This window comes from Solea solea, chromosome 10 (assembly GCF_958295425.1).
Source record: "Solea solea chromosome 10, fSolSol10.1, whole genome shotgun sequence".
NCBI lineage: Eukaryota > Metazoa > Chordata > Actinopteri > Pleuronectiformes > Soleidae > Solea > Solea solea.
Genome location: NC_081143.1, coordinates 28,595,746 through 28,614,453, shown reverse-complemented (window position 1 = coordinate 28,614,453; position 18,708 = coordinate 28,595,746). Strand labels below are relative to the sequence as shown.

Genomic DNA, 18,708 nt, shown 5'->3' with positions numbered 1-18,708 from the left:
CAAACAAAACCAAACAAGACATTTTATCACCACTAACAGATGCTGATACTCATACTTTTTAGTATGGTTTTAAATTGCCCTTCCTGAGTAGATTCATCCAAACTGTTTCTGTGAGACGTTACGTTTGGCCTGTGAATGTCACGGTTTAAATCAGGGTTAACGTTTAAACAGGCTGAAATTACACTGGGATCTAAACTGGGTCTTGTCAGGACATCTCCTTGTTTCAAATATGAAACAGCCATTCTTCTAACATTCAAGCCTGTTCAACCATACACACACACATATATATATATATGTATATATATATATATATATATATATATATATGTACACAAGTTCTGTTATGTTGGCCTATTCCATTTTCTGAAGTGAGAATGTATTGTTTTTCATTATCCCTGCAGGATGTTTGCATTATTGCGCCTCATTTTTCATGCCTTTATTATTTTATTTATCAGGCAATACATATTTATGTGATGAAAGTTAAGAAGAGTACAGTAATGAAGCGTCACTGGTTGTCTTTATCAGACGAGTATCACTGATTCTTCACTCTTGGTCAATGATGACCCACATACACACGGTTGGAGCGTGACTATTTAACGACTCAGCTTAGTTTGCATTTGAGTGCAGGAGCTTGATAGAAGCAGACAAACATGGCTCTGAACGTTGCCGGTGTGATTGCGGTTGTTGTGTTCTACATCCTTATCTTGGGGACGGGGATTTGGGCTTCACGAAAGGCCAAGGAGGCTCAGAGGACAAGCACAGGAGACAGGACTGAAATGGTGCTGCTTGGGGACAGAAAAATTAACTTGCTGGTTGGGATTTTCACCATGACAGGTGAGCAGATTCATGACTCACATCAGGACTGAGAAACTTTATACATATAGAGAAATGTTGTTTCTCAGTATTTCTCAGTATGTATATATATATATATATATATATATATATATATATATATATATATAGGTATATATATATATATATACATACATATATATTCAAAGTTTCATTTCATATATTCAGGTTTTATTCCATATATTCAAAGTTTCATATATTCTTTAATAAATTAGAAAACATCAGAAAGCAAAGAATACACATATTATTATTATTATTATTATTACAACACCACTTGTGTTTTTTCTGCAGCTACATGGGTGGGAGGTGGTTTTCTCCTGGGTGTGGCTGAGGCAGTGTACACTCCTAACATGGGCTTGATATGGGCTCTAATGCCCGTACAATGCAGTGTGTCTTTCATAATAGGTAAGATTTGCTGTGTTCTGCTCTGCTGAACTATATGTTAGAACTAGATACTAGAATCCTTTGCAGGGCTACAAATAACAATTCTTTTCATATTGATCAATTTGTTGTTTGGTCCATAAAATGTCCACAAATGATGTTCTCGAACCAAAAAACATTATATTATTATGATTGTTGTTGTTGTTATTATTGTTGTTGTTGTTGTTGTTGTTGTTGTTTGTAGCACAGCCCTGGTGAAACATTTGGTACATTTATATTCAGATATACAAAATGACATGTAATATCTCATCTACTGCACAAGGTGGTCTTTTCTTTGCCAAGCCAATGAGGGACAAGAAGTATGTCACCATGTTTGACCCATTCCAGAAAAAGTATGGCAATGTACTGTGTGGTGCTCTGGTGCTGCCGGCTCTGCTTGTGGACGTGCTGTGGGTGTCGTGCACCCTGCTTGGTTTAGGTGAACACACCGGCATGACATCATTTCATTAAATGATGGTAATGAAAGCATTAAAAGTGTACTTGCCGTCCAACAGGAATAACCATGACTGTGATCCTGGAGTTGCCCTTCACCTATTCTGTGTGCATCTCAGCAGCTGTTGCCATTGTCTACACGTTGTTAGGAGGACTTTATTCAGTGGCCTACACTGACATCATCCAGCTGGCTCTCATTTTTTTCAGTTTGGTGAGTCTAAAGTCGCACATTCCGTGTGTTATCTACAGGTACAGGTGACGTATATCAGAGTGTGCACTCACTGGCCACTATTTAAGTTATTATGTGTCATTATGTAAAGAGCTAAGGCCACACAGAGTAACTATGGCTCGTCTGCAGGAATTACCAACCATAGGCACATTTTTAAAATAGGCGCCCCCAGTGGTAGCATAAATAACAGCAATCTGGTGCCTTGGGTGCATTGTCAAGTAGCCTCCATGAGGTTTCCACCGGCAGTTCGCTTAGTGGCTTATTGTACTTTGGTGTAATCAACATGGGTTCAATTTCCATGTTAGGCTTTCACCCGTTATTGTCTGGAACTAGAGTTAAAGATACTGGTGCACTAAAAACGTACCTGTGGCTTGTATTCAGGGGTTGGCCAAAACGGCCGATAGTTATGTTTCAGTTGGAGGACAGGTTGGGTTCACGGAAAATGGAAAACGTGTCACCGTCGTGCTTGTTGTAGTTTTCTGTCTATTAATGGCGTCTAACGACTTTCTGCCTCGCCCGGTTCATGCCAGACTGTATCTCACCCAGGCTGAGCAACAGCCTCTTTGAAAGACAGCTGCTGTTCAGTGGACGCCATGTTGAAAGTCTATAAAAGCTGCTGGACGTCGCTTCTCTGCTGTCATCACATAAACTAGAAAACTATGCATGAATTGGAGACTATGAGAAAATCTGAGGCTCAGTTTGAACTCCAGCATTTTTACATCTTATTTCTTTGTAATGAACTGTGTCATTGCTGTGTCATGAACACCTTGGAGGATTTTCTTTGGCCGTCAAAGAGCGAGGCTGCCGTGCCTTTTCCCTTGTGAACATGTTTGTTCTGTTACTTAATCACCAGAAACAGTTGTTACCAGTGGATTAGTGTCAGCAATTAGTTATTGATTATGTTACCCATGTTACAGTCTGGCTCATGCTTCATGTATCATCCTGTAGTGCTGATATCTGTGGTCTGATGAGCTGTGCGTCTGTTAACAGTGGCTGTGTGTCCCCTTCCTTCTGCTCAACCCCGCGTCTCCCAACATCGCACAAACAGCTTTCAACAACACAGTTCAAGCACCCTGGGTCGGCTCTCTGGAGAAAGACATGGTCTGGAGGTGGATTGACGACTGTTTAATGCTGGTAAAAATGAAGATTCACTTCAATGTACATATATATACACACATATACATATATATATATGTATATATATATATATATACATATATATATATATATATGTATGTATACATGTGTGCTTTTTTGTTCGTTGGATTGAGGGGAAAATGTAAGAACTGCATTCACTCACCATCAAAGTCAGTACAGTAATCCAAGTTCAAGTTCCAGTACCCGCTGGAGCCTCCCAGTAATGATTGACGGTGGCTGTGCCTAACACTTGTAAATGAGAATGACAAATTAATTTTAACCTGAGGGAAAACAAACGGGCAGAATATGCAGTTGCCTCGGGCACCACCTACTGGAGTATATAATATATAATATATAATATATATAATATGGAGTATATCATATAAGTGAGAGTGTATGACACATTGAATGATCTGTAATGAGCAGAAAACTTTCATATGAAAATGAAGATGTTTTAATTTCCTCACACATAGTGTGTGTGTGTGTGTGTGTGTGTTTTAGAGCAGTGGTCGTTGCAGCTGATGAAAGTATAGAAAACAGTTAAATCAGAACAGTAACAGAAAGATTCAGTTTCTTTTTCTTTTTCTTTAGTTTTTTTGTCAGAAAATCAAAGAAACGCTGTCATCAGTCTCACTTTGTCCTCGTCCTCCTCTGCTTCGTCCTCCAGGCTCTTGGCAGTGTCTCTTTTCAGTGCTTCCAGCAGAGGACGCTGTCTGCCTCCTCGTCACAGACAGCCCAGTTAACCTGCTTTGCTGCTGCTGTTATGATAGTGATCCTGGGAATCCCTCCAGTCTTGGTCGGGGCTGTCGCTGCCTCCACAGGTGGGAAATCAAATTGGACTTAACGCAGAGAAATGAGCCTTTTTCAATGGCAGACAGGAAAAACAAAACACAGGCATAATCAAATTAGCAATGGCTGAATTCCATTTAGCTTGCTAAACTCATTCTAATCAGTGACAACATGTATTGTTATTTTTACATATTTACTAAAATAGCACAATGATGCTTGCAGCTTTGGTTAAAAAAAATGTGTAAAACAGGGAAAACGTCACTAGTTTGTCAGTTTTTCAATCTACAAATGGTTTCTCTTTCATTATCAACGGTTGGAGTTAAGATTAGGTGCAAACACACTTCCAGGATCTCTGGTTCACCAAAGTCTGACTTTGACTGCCATGGGTGAAGCGGCTCTTACAAGTTGCTCTCTCATCTTAAGCCGTGTCAGCACATTCGGTCCATGAATTTGAGGGAATTGGTCCTGGAAAGTGCTTGAATGTGTTGCCTCCTTGGGAACCCTGATCATTTACAAAACTGACATCATGGTCTTTTGACGAAGAAAGTGAAACTTGAGACCGTTAACACCCCAAGAACAAGTTTACCGATGTTATAAATCAAGTGAGAAGTAGGAGATAGAGTTCTTTTTGCCCCCTGGTGGCTCACCACTACTTCTGTCCTTCTGAAGACTGTATTCGTTTTTAATTCACAGTAATGAAATGAAATGGACAAAGAAGTTAATGTTAATGTTTTTGTTGGAGTGCTGTATGGATGTGCTGTCATGTCTCTCATCTAGACTGGAATCTGACGCTGTATGGCTCTCCGCCTCCTTATGAACGCGGTCAGCAAATGATGGTCCTTCCCCTGACCCTGCAGAACCTCACTCCATCTTTCATCTCAGTCATCGGAGTTGGAGCCGTGGCCGCAGCCGTCATGTCGTCCACAGACTCCGCCCTGTTATCTGCAACTTCTGTTTTCTCCTCAAATATCTACAAGAACATTCTGCGTAAACAGGTGAGGACTGCAGGACAAAAAAAAGAGGGAAAAATGTGCAACAGCAACCTTCAGTGTTTACAAGAGTTACTGCAATGATAGCGTTTAAAACATTATAGAGTTCCAACTCATGAAGGGAGCTGTGCACTGTGCTCACGCACAAGTGAACACTGAACCGACCCTCATGGAGGATCTGATCCATAGCTGCAGCCTGCTGTGTTCAATTAGCACAGCTGGTAACCCTGGGTGGAGAAACAGACCCAAACTAAACCAAAGCATAAATATAGAATCTGGCCCACAAATGAGATTTGAAAAAGTGAGGAAAACGGGTTGTTATTGTTGCGCAGATTAGATTATCAGGTGAGACGACCAAGACGGAGTTCCTGGAGTCTGCGATGAGTTAAGTTGAAAAGCTTTAGTGGAAACAGCTCAGATCTGAGGAGAACTGAGACAATGGCAAACATGAACAAGCAGAAAAGGCTTTAAAGGCCTTTTTATCTGCATAGTTAAGTCATCAGTCGTCTGCCCTGGTGAGGTTAGGCTCAACGAAAATATAAAGATCTGTATTCTGTAGACAGACGACGCTGCTACACCAAGGCCTTTGTGATCAGCGAGTCGCAGCTGCCGAGTCCTGAGCTGTTTAGGTTTGTGAGACGTTAATGTAGAGAAGGCCGAATAATACGTTTTTCTCTTATAGGTTCAGGGAAGCTAGTATTTACATTTCATGTTTTCTTAATCTCTAATGACACATTATGGGCGTTTTATGATTTCATATATAATGTATATACTAAACTACGTCAAATAAATCACGTGGATTTATCTGAGAACATGAATGACACGTCTCATTTTCTATATCCTCAGGCCTCAGACCGTGAAATGCAGTGGGTGTTTCGGATCACAGTAGTAGTTGTGGGTGTGGCCGGGACATCCATAACCTTCTTCACTAAAAGCACCCTAGTCCTTTGGCTTCTTGGAGCAGATGTTTCCTACACGCTCATATTACCCCATCTAGTTTCTGTGCTCTTCTTCAAAGTGACAAATGAGTATGGTGCCATGGTGGGTTACACTGTAGGGCTGACTGTGAGGATTCTGCTGGGAGAGAACAGTATAGGACTTCCTGTAGTTCTACACCTTCCCGGTTGCACGCTGGAAGACGGCATCTACGTCCAAAAATTTGCATTCCGAACAGTCGCCATGCTGTGCACGCAGATAACCATCGTAGCTTCTTCTGCCTTGGCTCTGGTCCTGTTCAACAGCGGCGTGCTGCCTGAAAGATGGGACATCTACAAAGTAAAGCGTCAGAGTGCTGCATCACCAGCACATGCTGTCACTCAGAATCTCAGAGAGGAAGCCAAAGGTGATGCTGAATGTGATGAAAACAAAGATGGACTTTCCTTACAACCCATGTTGTAGGTGGGATAGCACCTAACTGCTGATAGTTGACACTCTTAAAAATGTGATTTCATTTCACTGTAAACATACTGGATGTTACTGATGTCGGGCTTCAGGAAACACAATGTATCAGTGAGTTAATGAGTTAATGAGGTCCTTGAAAATACAACAACACCACAAGATCTGAGACCTGATGAAAACTGATGATGGTTTCCAAAGTAAAGCATAACTTGCTTACGTCACCAGTGGATCATGTGACACAGAATCGCAAAGAGGACGGTGGATGTGATGACAACAGACAGTACATTGTGTTCCCTGAAAACTGCCCAAGAAACCATTGTTTTTAGACAAAAGGAAAATAAACTTCATTTCACTCTCAGCAGCTAACTGCTGTTAGTTGTTTGTGTCATTACATTACATTACATTACATTACATGTCATTACATTACATTACATTACATGTCATAACATTACATTACATTACATGTCATAACATTACATTACATTACATGTCATTACATTACATTACATGTCATTTAGCAAACGCTAACAATAAGTGCATTTCAACATTTGAGTACAAACAAGATCTAAAAGTAAGTAAGTGCTTCAAGTAAGCCAAACTATGAAGTGTGAGTCATAAGTGCGATGCACAAGTAAGTGCAATTGTTTTCGTCTTAGTCGAGGTAGAGTTGAAAGAGATGTGTTTTTAGTTGGCAGCGGAAGATGTCGATGGAGAGCTCGTTCCACCATTTGGGAGCTAGAACAGCGAGTGACTCTGCGATCCTCTCAGTGAGGGGGCAGCAAGCCGGTTTGCCCGGTGGAGTGGGCGGGCTGGGGTGAAGGGTTTGATCATGTCCTGGATGTAGGCTGGACCGGATCCGTTTGTAGCATGGATCGCATGCATTAAAGTCTTGAAGCGGATGCGAGCAGCTACAGGAAGCCAGTGAAGGCAGCGGAGGAGCGGTGTAGTGTGAGGGAACTTTGGTAAGTTGAAGACCAGTCGTGCTGCTGCATTCTGGATGAGCTGCAGAGGTCGTATGGCACACGCAGGGAGACCAGCCAGGAGGGAGTTGCAGTAGTCCACATGTGAAATGACAAGAGCCTGGACCAGAACCTGTGCCGCCTTGTGGGTTAGAAGATGGAGCTGTTGCAGCTATGTTGGCAGTGAGGGAGAGATGGTCGTCAAGTGTCACTCCCAGGTTTCTTCCAGTATGAGAAGGAGCTTCCTCAGAGATGGTCAGGTCTGTGGTGGGAGAGCCCTTTGCTGGAAGAACATGAAACTCCGTCTTGTCATTTTACACTGTTAAAATTTGTATTTTCTTTCACTGTGAATGCGCTGGATGCAAGAAGTATTATGATCGTCTGTGTTGCCGAGGTCCTCGCAGATCCACCAAAAGGTGTGGTCTAGGACCTGTACATGTTCAGATAAACGTTGTAAAACAGCTTGGACTATCAGGTTAGGTCCTGTTATAGTACCATGTGTCATGTTAGGACCCACATGCAGGATAGATTTTTGACTGGACAACAGCAGCTCGAGAGGGTAACAGAAAAACAGAAAACTACCCGAGAACATGAGGAGCAGAAACATGACATAACACATGGGAACAACCGCTGTGGAGCACAGACACTAAAATACACTAAAGATAAGGGAACACAGGTGAAACTAATGGCGCATTTCCACCGGCTCTACACCGGCTCTACTCGCCTCACCTCGGCACGGCACGGCACGGTACCTGGTACCAGGTAGTATTTCTAGGTACGGTTTTACTTGGTTTCCCTCTCATTTCAGAACCTGACTTCCTCCCCTTGTGTGATTTCCCGCCACTTTGATTGTCTGCCCCGCCCCTGATGGCTTCCACCTGTTCCCACTTACCTCCTGTATAAATAGTCCTGGTCTTCCCCTGTCATGTCGCCAGTTCGTATTGTTTGGTCCATGAACTACGTGTTGGTTTACCCGTGTAGAGATTTGTTTGATCCTCCTTGTGTTTGTATTACTCAGTAAACTTTTTGTAAAACTTTACGTTGACGTTGTGTCATGCGTCGAGTCCTCCAGTCTCGTGTCTAAAAGCTTAACACAGGGTAGACAATCACAAAGGAGAGACAACCAAATAAACAAGATAGAAACTTGGAAGAAATACAAAATAAACAAGAAAATAACAAGGCCTTGGAAAACCAGAAACAAAGAACCAAAGAGCCGAGGTGAAACCCTCCAGAAACAACAAGACTACAACACAAAATCCAAAGTGAATAAATGTCTAACAAAAAGGGATCATGACGTCATGGATCCCGAGTTTGTTTGACATGTTTAATAACTGAATGGGCCCAAGAAAACCTGCCTGGGTCAAATAAGGTGTTCAATTCAACAAAAGTGTAAGACCTGAATGATTTGAGACCTGTACAACGCAGTCCACTCAGTGCAGAAGGTCAGGTCCTGTTCTATAAGCATCTGATTCTGATTTGTTCAGCACTGACTGTATATATCTGGGATCCAAACCTGTCCAGGTCTGAGATCCGGTCATGGTTATAAATAAAAAAGATTAATCCAGAATGCATGTTAGAATGTGTCAACTTTTACCGGAATCTTATCGTGGCAAAAATATTAAAAAAAAAGGTTGTTGATCATTTTCAAACAACAGTGTTGTATCACGTACAATCTTCCACTTTCACAAGCTGCAAGCCAAGACACCTCTTTATTCATTCATTCAGCAACAGGTTGCTCCTCCCAAAGTACAGGACCAACAGGCTGGGGGACTCCTCACTGGGGGGGAGGAGGAGGGCAAACAAAAAAACCCCCCCTCCTAGTGAATAATTCCAGTGGGCTAAATGTGCTCACTGGAGTAAATGTGAAACATAAGTCTTGAGGGACAGATCATCTGCAGCAGTGTTGACCCTCTGACTGAAACCAGGACCAAAATATTTCCACAAAACAACCCAGGAAGTAGAAAAGGACTGGCTTACTTTTAAAAGAGTCATATTTAGTCTGAGCTACACAAAGTCCAAGGCTTTTTTATATGTGATGTTTCGAGCTGGCCTCTTATCAGCGTGACTGTGTCACAGATGGACAGGGTTGTATAGATCCTAAAAAGGCCACTGACTTCAGATGTGGGTCGATCTATTTTAAAGCAGGAAGACTTCAAGGACCCACATCATAAAAAAGAAAAGGTTAAAACATGCCGTCCATTTTAACAGCCCTGTGCAGACACAACCTTCCACCCACTTTGTATTATGTAACAGCCAGACTTTTAAAAAGCTGTTCATTCCATTCTCACGGAGCTCGTGCTCGAGATTGTCTGTTGATATGCGGTTGTTTCACTTGAGAAACCATTTAATATTGGTGGTAAAAATGAATTGTCATTTTTGTATGATTTACGTTCACAAACTCTAAAACCCAGGAGAGTAATGACAGCTGTTTACCCAAAGTTACAGCTTTATCATTATTGAAACATCGGAATAAATAAATACATTTATAATTTATTTATAAATAAATTACTGAATAAATATGATGTACAGAAAAACTGTAACATACGAGCAAAAGAAATGTGTGTGAAGGCAAACGCCATGTTTTTGTTTTGGTTATAAAGATAATTGAAGAGACATAACTCAGTACAGCATGAGCTCAAAACAAAGAATGAAAGATTAGGTTTGAGATTATTTTGTGTGTTTTCATTCGAGACGCCTTAATGTTTTAGCCAAATCACACATTAGACAAATTGCTAGTGTTTGGGTGACTGTAGTATTTAAAGTTAAACTTAAAACTTTCCTTTTTGATAAAGCTTATAGTTAGAGCTGGTTCAGGGAAACCTGGACCAGCTCTTAGTTATGCTGCTATAGAACTAGACTGCTGGGGGATTTTTTATCTGTGGTGCACGCACATTCACTCTCTCACACTCAGGATATGATTTTGACTTTTTATATGTCATTAACCTTGTCTCTTTCTCTCCCTAGTTTGTGTATTTCCTTCCTTCCCTCTCTCTCTCTCTCTCTGTATTCTCATCATGCAGGTTGCGGGACCAAGATCCAGTTTTCGAGGCTACCCACATCATCACCATTATTATTGTGCTATAATTAAAAAGTCAATATCATTAATTGTATTAACTTGTAACTTGATACAGTTGTTGTGTATCTGCTCCTGGTCTCTCTCTCTCTTCTGTCTCTACCTCATCTCCCTCTTGTCCTTTCTCTCCCCCCTCCCCTTTCTGTCCTCCACCTCTCCTCTGTCCCCGATTTTCCTTTCACCCCAACCGGTCGAGGCAGATGACTGCACATTTCTGAGCCTGGTTCTGCCAGAGATTTCTTCCTGTTAAGAGGGAGTTTTTTCTCTCCACTGATGCCTAGTGCTTGCTCATTGTGTGAACTGTTGGGGTTCTCTGCTCTCTTTGATGTTGTCTATGTACAGTGCCCTGAGATAATGTATGTTATGATTTGGCGCTATACAAATAAAATTGAATTGAATTGAATTGAATTGTAGGTTGTATAAAGATGGTCTTATCCATGACTGTCAAATGTCTTTTTGAACAGAAAACACTCATTTGCTATCTCTGGATAGCTAAGTCTGTGTCCTTAATCCTCTGTCTGCAAGCAAAGTCTTGGGATACTGAGGATCGGTTCAGTCTGACACTGGTCAAAATCACAACCTCTACATGCATGCTTCACTATGTACAGACTGTAGACAGCGTTGTGCTTTAAAAGGTCTCAAATAAATCAATGAGACTGATATCGGTATCGACAGATACTCAACTTTGATATATTGGTATCGGACGCAGAAAAGTGCTATCGTGACATCTCCAGCATTTAGTGACCCACATCAGATATGAGCCAGGACAGTGTAAACAAGACATTTTCAGGCCTTGTTTGTGTGTGGAAATGATTCAGATATGTGCATTTGCATCTATAATTTAAATACCACTTAAGCATCCTTAAACATAGGATGGTGGTGAATGATGGCAACACATCATCCTACGATCACATGACTCTCTTTTCAATAATGACATTTTCGGCCCACTGTTTATTTATTCAGCGTAAATGCAGATATGAGATATGGGTCAGCTTTGAAAGACGATGTAAGCAGGCAACATTTGACGACTTTGGGAGTTCATGTTGCTGTAGCTTCCATGGGCTACATTTTCAAACCACAGACACATTGTAAGTATTATGTAATAGCAGAGTGAACCAGATGGTTTTGCATATTCACTGATTGATAGTGATGCTGCAAATTCAATGTAGGTCACGCCCCTTTGGAGTTCAAGTGATGATTTATGAGCTGTACATTTAAAACATGGAAGTTATTATTACCAATGAAAAACATGGATGAAGAGACAGAGGCCGTTTCTCAATACTCAAGTAAGCAAGTATGTACTTGCTTACTTGGGAAGTATATACTTGAAAAGTACGCTGGGAGTATATACTTGCCAAGTACGGGAGTACACAAGTATGTGGTTGTTTCTCAATACTCAAGTATGCAAGTATGTATGTATTGTTCTGCTGTTTGAATGGTGGCTGGCGCCAAGTGCTGCAGCCTCATTAGCGCCACCTACGGTGTTGATAAATGAACATATGAAATACTTTTAATAAATGCATATACTGTATATGTTGTTATTATTTTCACATTTTAAATATTTAACTTATTATATATATATATATATATATATATATATATATGACTTGTACAAATATATACTACTCTACATATCTAATTCAAAGTAAATAAAATAAACATTAATAATATACAAACCTTCAAACTGTCAGGTCAAAGCGTTTCCATTAAAAACAAAATAACACGTCAACAACAAATCTATGGATCACACCGAGCATCTAATGACAGCGACGTCTGAGCCAGCGGATCATTTCATCAGGACAGGCCGAGGTAACGCTGCTCTGTGCCGGGCACAGTGAGCGCCGAGCGCCCGCAGAGGCGGAGCTGATCACCTCCGACAAACGTCGCTGCTAAACTATAAATACGTCATATATTCATACACAAACCACATGTTTGAATTCTAAATGACTCATTTCTCGCCTCAAATTATCTTAAAACTTTGTTCCGGGACACAGAAAAATATTTATTTCAGATTTATATTTCTATTATCTGCTGCTATGCTCCGCCGAAATGTATTCTGGGATACATGGCCATCCTAAGTACGCTTAAGTCACCTCCGATGCATACTTGGTCAAAATGGGCGGAGCGAGAACACTTCCGGGTTTGAGAACCGTCCTCGCTGTTCGCTTACTTGAGAATTGGAACAGCACTCGGACTGAGGCTGATGACGTTTTCACAAGTACGGGAGTACGCAAGTACGCTCAAGTACGCACAAGTATGGATATTGAGAAACGGCCTGAGTGAATCTGCTGTGATGTGAAAGTCATACGTGTCACATGTTGTTTGGGGGTCTGAAGGCAATCAGAAAGTACAGATAATATATCGATATTGTGAAAGTTCATTATGTCTTCTGACTGATCTGAGTTTTTTAGACAATAGCACATACATGCTGTCATGCTGGGTGCAGCAGGAGGCATGATCAACATGTCACTACCTAACATCAGGTTACACTTCTGAGGGAGGGAGGAAGGCGGAGGACACACACCAAACTGGTTTTTTGGTGGCCCGGGGCCCACATGTGGCCCTCCAATCCATTACATGTGGCCACTGAGGTGATGGAATATATAGAGAATATAAGACTATATGTACTTGCTAGCAATGTTATTATTATTACTATTATAATAGTAAAAAGACATTTGGTTGTAATCATTGCTTTACTAAATGTATTTATTCAAGCTGTTTTAATTACAGTTATCCTCAACATTATTTGCTAAGTTTTCTATTTATGTGCATCATAAATGTGTTTTAATTGTGAAGTATACATCATTGTATAACAAAACAAGCACTTTTACTTTGCAATTCTGTCTAACATTATAATGAATATTGTATAATGCCCACCCACTACTAAATAGTTGTTGTTTTTTTCACTTTTTTTCTCTAGACCGGCCTTTCTTGACCAGACTAGATGCTCATTGGCCCCCAGGTCATTTGAGCTTGACACCCCTGGTCAAACTCTCAGATTTTGTCTGCATGTCAGGGAGGACACACAGGTTTGTAGAGGAATGTCAAAGGGAAACAAAGCACAGCGTGTTCTCATTCTTTGTAGCGCTGTTGTGTTGTGTCTCTCTCCGTCGTTGACGAGTGTTTCCATGCAAACAATGAGCGAGTAAAGTTACGCAAGAGAGAGCAAATGACTTGATGCCTGGAAAACGAAAATTCCAAGATCTCTGTCAGAGAATTACAAACACTGACTTTGAACAAGATCCCAAAGGAAATCACTTGTCCAGATGCAGCGCGTGTTGCAAATCAATAAGTAAGTGGACGCCATGGACGCAGACACTCGTACAGGTTCACCTCCCATCTTAAAATGTGTCAGCAAATTCACTCCTTAAATTTGAGGGAACAGATCCTGAAAAGGTATGTAGTAATGTAAAACTTCAGTTATAAAGTAATGGATACCATATTGATCTACGCCCCATTTTGTTATGTTATGAATTGGTTTAATAGAGACTTACTGTGTCATCTGCAGCTTCCAGTCGTGTTACTTTACTTCTCACATTAAAATCATTTGGCTGAAGCGTTGAAGGCTTTGCAATATGAGAAACTGGATGTCTCTGAAATACAGTTTTATTTTGGAGTTCTGGGCACGGATGAGTCAAACACATTTCATGCTCAGTCATTGCACCTGAGGATTGTCATCGCGAAACAACTCAACAAATGATCTTTGAAATATTGTAAACAGCTGAGTTTGAATAAAGACTTTTTTTGTGAACCAATTTGCAAAACCTCCACACCTTCATGTTATGTAACCTTCCACAAGTGATACACAAAGTTTGCTTTTGTTCTTGTGTGTTTACCGGTCTTACAAGAGCACCTGACAGACAGTCCTTGAACACACCACTGCCTTTTTCCCACAGATAGCAATGATTATTGTATTTAGTTCCATTGGGATTATACAAAACACAAATAATTATTAAAAAAACACAATCACCAGCAGTGTTGCTTCCCACCAGGGTGAGACTGTGATGGAGAGAAAGGACATGTATGAGGACAGTGAGACAGAATGGTAGAAGATGAACTGAAAAACATCAAGTCGAGCACATGTGGAGCCCCAAAACAAATGAAATAACACAAATGAGTTAACACATGACATGAAGTAACCATCAAATATAAAACATAACAGAAATAACAGAACTTGCACACACAGACACATTAATTACAGTTTCTGTTTATAATTTGCGTCATTGCTCTTTAACTTTGCCATTTTGCTAGAGCTTGTCACACATTCCTGCTCTTTGCACTCATTTTTCAATGTCACAGATACGACAGAGCATTTGAAGGCACAACAAAAATTAAACATTGCAGAGTTCCTGGCATAACTGACGCGGCCTCAGCTGCCATTCACTGTGACACGTTACATAGGATTAAGGGTGTCACGATTGTCAATCAAATATTAATTGAAACAATGTCACAATCTCGCTTGTCAATCAAAGATTAATCGTAACCACGTCACAGTCTCGCGTGTCAATGAAAGATTAATCAAAACCACGTCACAATTTCAATTGTAAATCAAATATTGTTCGAAATCACGTCACAATCTCGACCTTTGTGAGCAAAGGTCAAATCGACCATTAAACCACGGCCCCAGTGTGACGTCCTGCAGACGTGCCAGTTGTAGCATGACAACACGTTAGCTTTCCCTGCTAACCTGAAGCTGCTGCCAACTCATGGTCATGTGACCTTATTCAGTGGTGGATTTAAACATTTCATTAACGTACTGGAACCACACTAGCAGGTCACATCTTACTACTAAGGTGTTTCCTTCCATTTATTATGATGTTACTGCAGGTCAGTGTTGATTTAGTGACCTTAACAACAGACTGCTGGACCTTCAGAGCAACACAGAGCTCCACGACTTCTCTTGTTGGTTATTGTCACATTCATATTGTTAATAAATGATTTCAATTTGACAATGAGGCCTTAGTGTGGTACACTGTGGTACACACCATTGGTTTTCAGGGCCAGCGGGTCCAGATGAGCTGCAGTGAGCAGTTAACGAGCTCATTCTTCTGCAGTGATATAGGGATTCCAAGGTTCGCTGTGAAATTGTCAAGGTCAGAGAAAATGCTGATAGTTGATGTGCGTCAAACACAAACACAAAGCATATCAGTGCAGCGACAACGACAACAACAACACCAAGAATGTCCGGACACTGATGCAGCTCAAACTTTCACTGCACTCACTTATGTTCCACTTATTATCACCCAGGTTGTGGAGTTAAACAATATAGTCAGAATAATTGTGCCAAAATACCAGACCTTTACAAATGTCACCTGCAACCACAGTCAGTCACACTGGCGTCCACTCGTTTTTAACGATCTGAATGTAATGACTGATAATGACTGATAATCACGCCTTACGTTCCCTTCTCACTTGAAACGCCTCAGAAGGAAACGCCTTACGTTTCCTTCTGTGTAAACACCTCAGGGAAATATCTAAGTGGCACCATGTCATGAAGAATGTGAAGAATGAAGAATGTGAACTTTTCTTTGAAGCTGCCGGAATCGCGATTTGCCCTCTGATTGGATGATAACCAGCTGTCAGTCACACTGGGGTCCCCTCATAAGTGTGCATGCTTTATCATGTATTTTCCTTTAAATGGGAACATCATTTACAGCATTGACATCATTTGCTATTTAGAAAGACCTGACACTAAAAGATGAGACCTGGTTACTGATGTTACTGATCATTTTCCATATTCAGACATATTTCACATGGAGCGCTTCTCAGTCATTTTATTCATATCAGTAATCATGACCGGACGATGTCAAGTAAAGATTACATTTGGTAAAAAGGTCCAGAGAAATCACTAATTCCATGTGAATAGACCGGCCGTAAACATGTGCGTGTATAATTCTAGTCATATCCTGTTTACACGTAGTTTTCGAGAGCATGGTGGCACTTGAAGAAGCTTTCAGTTTTGCAGTATTGATCATTTTGTAGATTTTCTTTTAAATATAAAGTGCACTACAAATAAAATGTAGTATTATTATTATTATTATTATTATTATCATCATGCGGTCGGACACCAAACACCATTCTGAACCAAAACAAGGTCAAAAGCACTGCTGAAATACTGTGGTGATTTGTGCTTTTTATGCTGATGATACTGTCATTTATTGCTCTTCACATTCAATTGCACAAGCATTCATATTTTTGATACAGTGCAGACTAATGTGGAGAAATTGAAACTGGTTTTAAATGCTGAAAAATCCAAAATAATGTTTTTTCAAACTCATCTGTTCCCATGGAACAAATCCCCTCAATTAGAACTTCCCATGGCAGAGCTCTTGAGCTGGTTACCAGTTATAAGTACCTGGGATTTATTATTGATGGGGAGCTATCTTTCAAAGTGCATGTTAGAAATATGGTTTCTAAATTAAGGGTGAAGCTCGCTTTCTTTTATAGAAACAAGTCTTGTTTCTCCCTCAGAGCGAGGAAGGTCCTGATATCAGCGACATTCTTACCAGTACTTGTGTACATGTGCACCTCTGACAGTCTTTGACTCCTGTCTATCATTGTGCTCTGAGGTTCATCACTGGCCAAAGCTTCCATGTCCTCTCTGTCTGTGAGACGCCACACACACTGGAGGACTCTGGTCTTTAAGGCTCTTCACGGCTTGGTTCCTGCTTATTGAAGCACTTTTCTTCAGCGGACCAGAAGACATTATGCCTTATGTTCCAATGACATTTTGCACTTGTCTGCCTCACGCGTTCTGACTGAAATGGGAAAAAAGCTTTCAGTTTCTCTGCCCCTCTGCATGAAATATCCTCCAAACTCAACTTAAATTGCAAGCTTTTATTTCCCTGGGAGTTTTCCGCTCCATCTTAAAAGACTGTGCCAGCGTTCTTAAATTGTTACTGCGACCACAACTCCTGCACTTTATGTTTGTCTAGTTGTACTCTTGTGTTTCAGTGTTTGTATCGTAGTTTTTTTATTTGACTATGAAGTGTGATGCTGCCTTTCTCGGTCAGGTCACCCTCGTGAAAGAGATCTTGATCTCAATGAGTCTTTTATCTGGTTAAATAAAGGTTAAATAAAAAAATAAAATAAAAATGATGCACCATGATCTCAAACTGAAACTTACACACAGCATCTGTCAGTGCTATAGTGATGTGTGTGTGTGTGTGTGTGCACTTCAACGATTGATGATTTACAGTACAGAAATACTCTTTTGCTTATATAATAAAATATTATTCAGGGAGTGACTGTGCACTTTCATTTTCCTGTCTATTTGAACCAGCTCTACTCCTAACTTCTGTCACGGCCTGCCCCTTATTTTCTGTGCGACTCTTCCAATGTGATTTTCTAAATGCTTGATACACTGAACCATATGGACAGAACAAGCACGGCTTTGTGGACGTATCCAGCCACACTCACACATGAGCACACAGTGATAAAAGTGGGAGGGGAGGGCAGGGCAGGGCAGGGGAGGGGAGGGGGAGGGGAGGGCAGGGCAGGGGAGATGTTTTTCTCACTGTATGGTGGTTTTGAGAGGAGCCTGTCAGAATCTGCCGTCACTGTGAAACACAGCAGGTATGTGAGAGACGGAGTGGTGTAACACAACCAACAACACAACACACCTTCATTTAGTTATATCTGATGTCCATTTGTTTCAAAGGCCGGATCATTCGGGAGCCGCCACTCTGGTTGTCTTGGCTGTCAATCTTCTACAATGCAGACACAGCTCTGCTCACGTAAACTTGACAAACCAACAAAGAAGAAGAAGAAGAAGAAGAAGAAGAAGAAGAAGAAGAGGGAGAGGAAGAAGAAGAAGAAGAAGAAGAGGGAGAGGAAGAAATGTCAGCAAGAGTGGAAAACAGAGAGCGTTTATGTCAGAGTGTGTGCATGTGAAGGCCACCGTAGTTTCAGATGTCACTAATGGAGCTTTTCTAGTATATAGATCTAGCACGACTCAGCTCTACGTTGTTTTCCATGACTTCATAGTACCTCCTCAACGTGGGCGTGGTCACCATAGCACGGCTGCGCGAAACTACGATGACGTGATTTTAAACGTGACACAAACACACAGAGTAGTGACAGATGAGCAGAGCAGTGGTTTTCAGTGTCACTGAATCGTTAGAATCACAGGATCGTCTGACACGTCGCTGAACTGAAATATGACTCAACAGGTTGTGATTCGGCTTTCAGTCCCTAAATACAGCAGACCTCGGTATCTCTTTGCTGTTGGATTAAAGAGGTGGTTCTCAATTCACCTCACCGCCCGACTGTGTGAGAAGTACTGGATTACAGTTTTGTGTTGAACGTCACACTCCCGACTCTTCCAGCAACGACACTCTCCGACAGTCTGTCCACCAGAGCAAAAACAAGTTGAGTCGAGTCATGCTAGAACTGTATAATGGAAAGCCA

The 18,708-nt window shown here is 41.1% G+C and overlaps 1 protein-coding gene across 1 annotated transcript; it reads left to right on the top strand.

Moving 5' to 3' along the window:
* Positions 1-482: 482 nt before the first annotated feature.
* On the top strand, positions 483-6,604 carry LOC131467544 (high-affinity choline transporter 1-like). The gene is made up of 8 exons (XM_058641517.1): positions 483-834; positions 1,144-1,257; positions 1,556-1,711; positions 1,788-1,936; positions 2,945-3,088; positions 3,759-3,912; positions 4,658-4,875; positions 5,716-6,604. The coding sequence occupies exons 1-8, from the start codon at positions 651-653 to the stop codon at positions 6,265-6,267; spliced, it is 1,671 nt and encodes a 556-aa protein (XP_058497500.1). The 5' UTR covers positions 483-650; the 3' UTR covers positions 6,268-6,604.
* Positions 6,605-18,708: the final 12,104 nt, after the last annotated feature.